General features: G+C 39.1%; 1 protein-coding gene across 1 annotated transcript in view; it reads left to right on the plus strand.

The window, feature by feature from the left end:
* asns (asparagine synthetase) overlaps positions 1-908 on the plus strand; it is a 21,838-nt gene extending 20,930 nt beyond the window's left edge. Inside the window, exon 12 of the mRNA XM_014025273.1 lies at positions 360-908. Within this exon, the coding sequence (XP_013880727.1) occupies positions 360-563 (204 nt within the window). The 3' untranslated portion in view covers positions 564-908. The remainder of the gene's footprint in view (positions 1-359) is intronic.
* Positions 909-3,415: the final 2,507 nt, after the last annotated feature.

Here is a 3,415-nt window from a genome sequence, read left to right on the forward strand (position 1 = left end):
ATAATGTACAACAACTGATTATTAAATGAATATTATTTATTTAAACCCTTGAACGTTTAATTCTCAGGCATTTTATTTTTTTCAACTCAAATTAAAGATAAAAATGTTGCCTTGAAAGTGAATAAGTAATTAATAAATAAAACAGGTAATGGCAGTTGCAGAAAACCGTAGCGTCCAAAATACATTGTATTGTCCAAAATACGTCAGAAACTCACCCAAATGATCAAATTCTGTGAGATTCCACATTTTATACTGGATTCCATTTTGTGTTGTTTCCGTGTTTCAGTCTGCAATTTTCTCATTGCAGAAATCATAGGGTCCTACAAATCTCAGTCCTATTTTTATTWATTTTTTTCCAGGTGACCGATGAGCAGATGGAAAAGGCTCGTAAACTCTTCCCCCACAACCCCCCCACCACCAAAGAGGCGTACCACTTCAGAGAGCAGTTTGAGGAGAATTTCCCGGGCCGGGCCCAGTGGCTGTCCCACTACTGGATGCCTAACTGGGTCAGCACCACCGACCCGTCAGCACGAACCCTGTCCATCTACGAAGCCAAGCAGTGAGMGGGTGGTGGTCCCAGAGGGACCGGATCAGAGCTTTAATGAGAGAAGCTGTTTCAGGATGGACCTCAGCTGTTCAGACAAACTATGAATTTATTTTTGTGTAACTTTAGACCCATCTGAACCTTTAAACGGTTTGAAAGCAGCAGATATTTACCTAAAGATGTCAGCACTGGAGTTTCTTTTTCTACTTTAGAAAACCTCCAGGAAAGGTTCTGATGTAAACCAAACTGAAAATCAAGTCTTGAACTACTGTATAAGAAAACAATAAACAGTTTGTTTGCCTCCCAGCAGATTAAATCCTGTTTGCTTCTGACGAGTTAATAATAAACTGATTTAAAAGCAGAATGTTCTTTATTTGTTTTCTTACAGCAGGAAATTAAAATGTGCAACAAGGWGAAAGGAAGTTTCAGTTCAGATCACAGATGAATTTCAGGTTAAAGTCTGGTTTTTTAGTCTTCTACCTTCATAAAACACTAGGGGTGGGAATCTTTTACTAGCATTCGATTCAACTCTGATTTTTAGAGCCATGATTCGATTCAAAGTCAATTTTTCATTCAAAACTGATAATGTTAGGGGTTAATGAACACAGGGCCAGTTGTGTCTCTCTTTCCTCCAGTTTTGTAGTTTCCTCGTTATTTTGGTGCTTTCTGTGCGTACATTCAACATGGAGGCTGACAGCCATTGAATTTGCTTTGTTTTTATTATTTTTTTAATCAATTTTGGGACATTTTAAATCGAGTGGAATCGAAAAAAATAATGCAATCCATTTATTTTCATTTTTCAAGGTTTTGTTAAACAATATTCAGATAATATTGTGTTGAAAATGAGGAATAATCGATAGATAGTTTAGATGAAAATTTTTTGCTTCATAAATTTACCGGACCAGGCTCCGACTGCATTAAAACGGACTCTTATTTTGAAATACCGAGTTGCTAATACCAGAAGTACCCCTAACTGTTGCTGTTAGCCAGAGTTAAGTAAATAAAGAAAAGTGCTGGTGTTATGTGGACGTTGAATAAAACAGAAGTAACTCCCAGTGGACTGGTGGGCANCAACTTTTTAAAGAATCAGCCGAACTAGCAATCCTCAACAACTTTTTAATTTTTACACCAGGAGCCAAAGGACTGTTTCAGGAAATCAGATCCCCTGCAATCGGCGGTTGTAAATTGAGCTGTACAAGAGTTCACACACCACTAGTGGGCAGTATTGTACATGAATTGTAGCTAGTTAGTAGGTGTAACATTAAACTTGCACTCAAAATTTAACTTCCGATAATATTTCTATTGCAAAAGTGCTTGTGAAGTTGCGGACCAAAATATTTTCATAAGCGCTTTAGAAATTGCAGAACCAATTTTTGAATTAGTGCTGCCCACCACTGCCTGTTTCATTAATCCAGAGAATTTAGTAAAAATGCAGGGTTTTTAGTAAATCTTTTGCTCCTGGACCCCCCTCGAACTGCTTCACTCCACAGCTGCTGGTTAACATGAACAGGTGTTCCTCATGATGTCCGCAGATTTTAGTAGGTGAGAGGCAGACGTCTGGGTTTCTGTTTAGATGAATCATATTAACTCTTTTAATTGGACAACCTGGTTTCTAAAGATAAAATAATATCAGACTAAATTATTTCATTTGATGTGAATGTTATAAAACTGCACAGGGGGGCGTGGCCTGAAATGCTGACAAGGACGACAAACTGGCTAGAGCCAGCCCTGCCCACAAAGTACTGAAGTACTTAAGAAGTATTGGGAGGCAGCAGGTTTTTGGGATGACATTGATAAAATTACACTCAGGTATTTCACTGAGCCGAGAAGCTGAATGAGACTTTGTTAATATGATTTCTAAAACCATGAGTTTAGTATGAAAGCTGAGGGCCCAGGGGCCTCAGCTTTCATACTAAAAGTTAACGTACGACCAAAAGGCAAAAATGGCAAATGGCTTATAAATGTCTTTTTTATTTGAAAGGTCCTTGTGGCTCAGCAGCAGAAGCATAAATAATAAGAAAGCTGATGATAAAGTTGATCTAAACGTCTGATTATGAAGTGAAATTAATTATCTGAGTGATCTTGATGCAGTGTGGCTATAATTCTTCACTTCACCATCTGTGTCGCAGCTTTCCGTCTCCAAAATGAGCGTACGCATGGGTCAGAGCTGGCTGAGGGACCGCGCATTTTCACATCAAGTTTGAATTTTATAAATCACAACCTTTGTGTGAAAAGTGGCGTACGCAAGTTTCTGGCCTTGTTTTGTGCGTACGCAAGCTTTATAAATCTGTCCCCAGGTCTTAGTCTAGTCCTGAGGTCTAGCTGTTTCTTCACATCAGACCAGCTTTTTATNACTTTTACTCAAGTAGAATTCCTAAAGGAGACTTTAACTTTTACCAAAGTCATTTTTTTGGTAAGATACTTGTACTTTCACTCAAGTATCACTTTGTGGTACTTTATACAACTCTGACAACATCTAAGTTCCCTCTGGGATCATTAAAATAGTTTTGAATTGAATCTGGAGCTGCAGCTCTGATGACCACCAGAGGGCGCTCTGTCTCTCTGCAGCTCCAGCAGGGCAAAGAACTCACAGCTGAGCTTTATCCAGTCATGAAAATCAGTTTAATAAATATGAAATGATCCACTCTTTGTGTTCAGGTGGAAAAAATGACAACCCCCACCCCAGGATTGTGTGTCTGAGTCACGACGCAGACTCTGGCAGTACAGTTTCACACTCGGGGGGCTATCCCCCCTGATTTTTTTTGGCCCATTACAACTTTAGTATTTGAGACATGGCAGATGGTGGAAAACTCTCACAGAGACCACTTATAATGTCAGTAATGACAGTTTGAAACCCCCCACCCCCCACAC

The sequence above is a fragment of the Austrofundulus limnaeus genome, unplaced genomic scaffold, assembly GCF_001266775.1.
Source record: "Austrofundulus limnaeus strain Quisiro unplaced genomic scaffold, Austrofundulus_limnaeus-1.0 Scaffold464, whole genome shotgun sequence".
NCBI classification, from domain to species: Eukaryota; Metazoa; Chordata; class Actinopteri; order Cyprinodontiformes; family Rivulidae; genus Austrofundulus; species Austrofundulus limnaeus.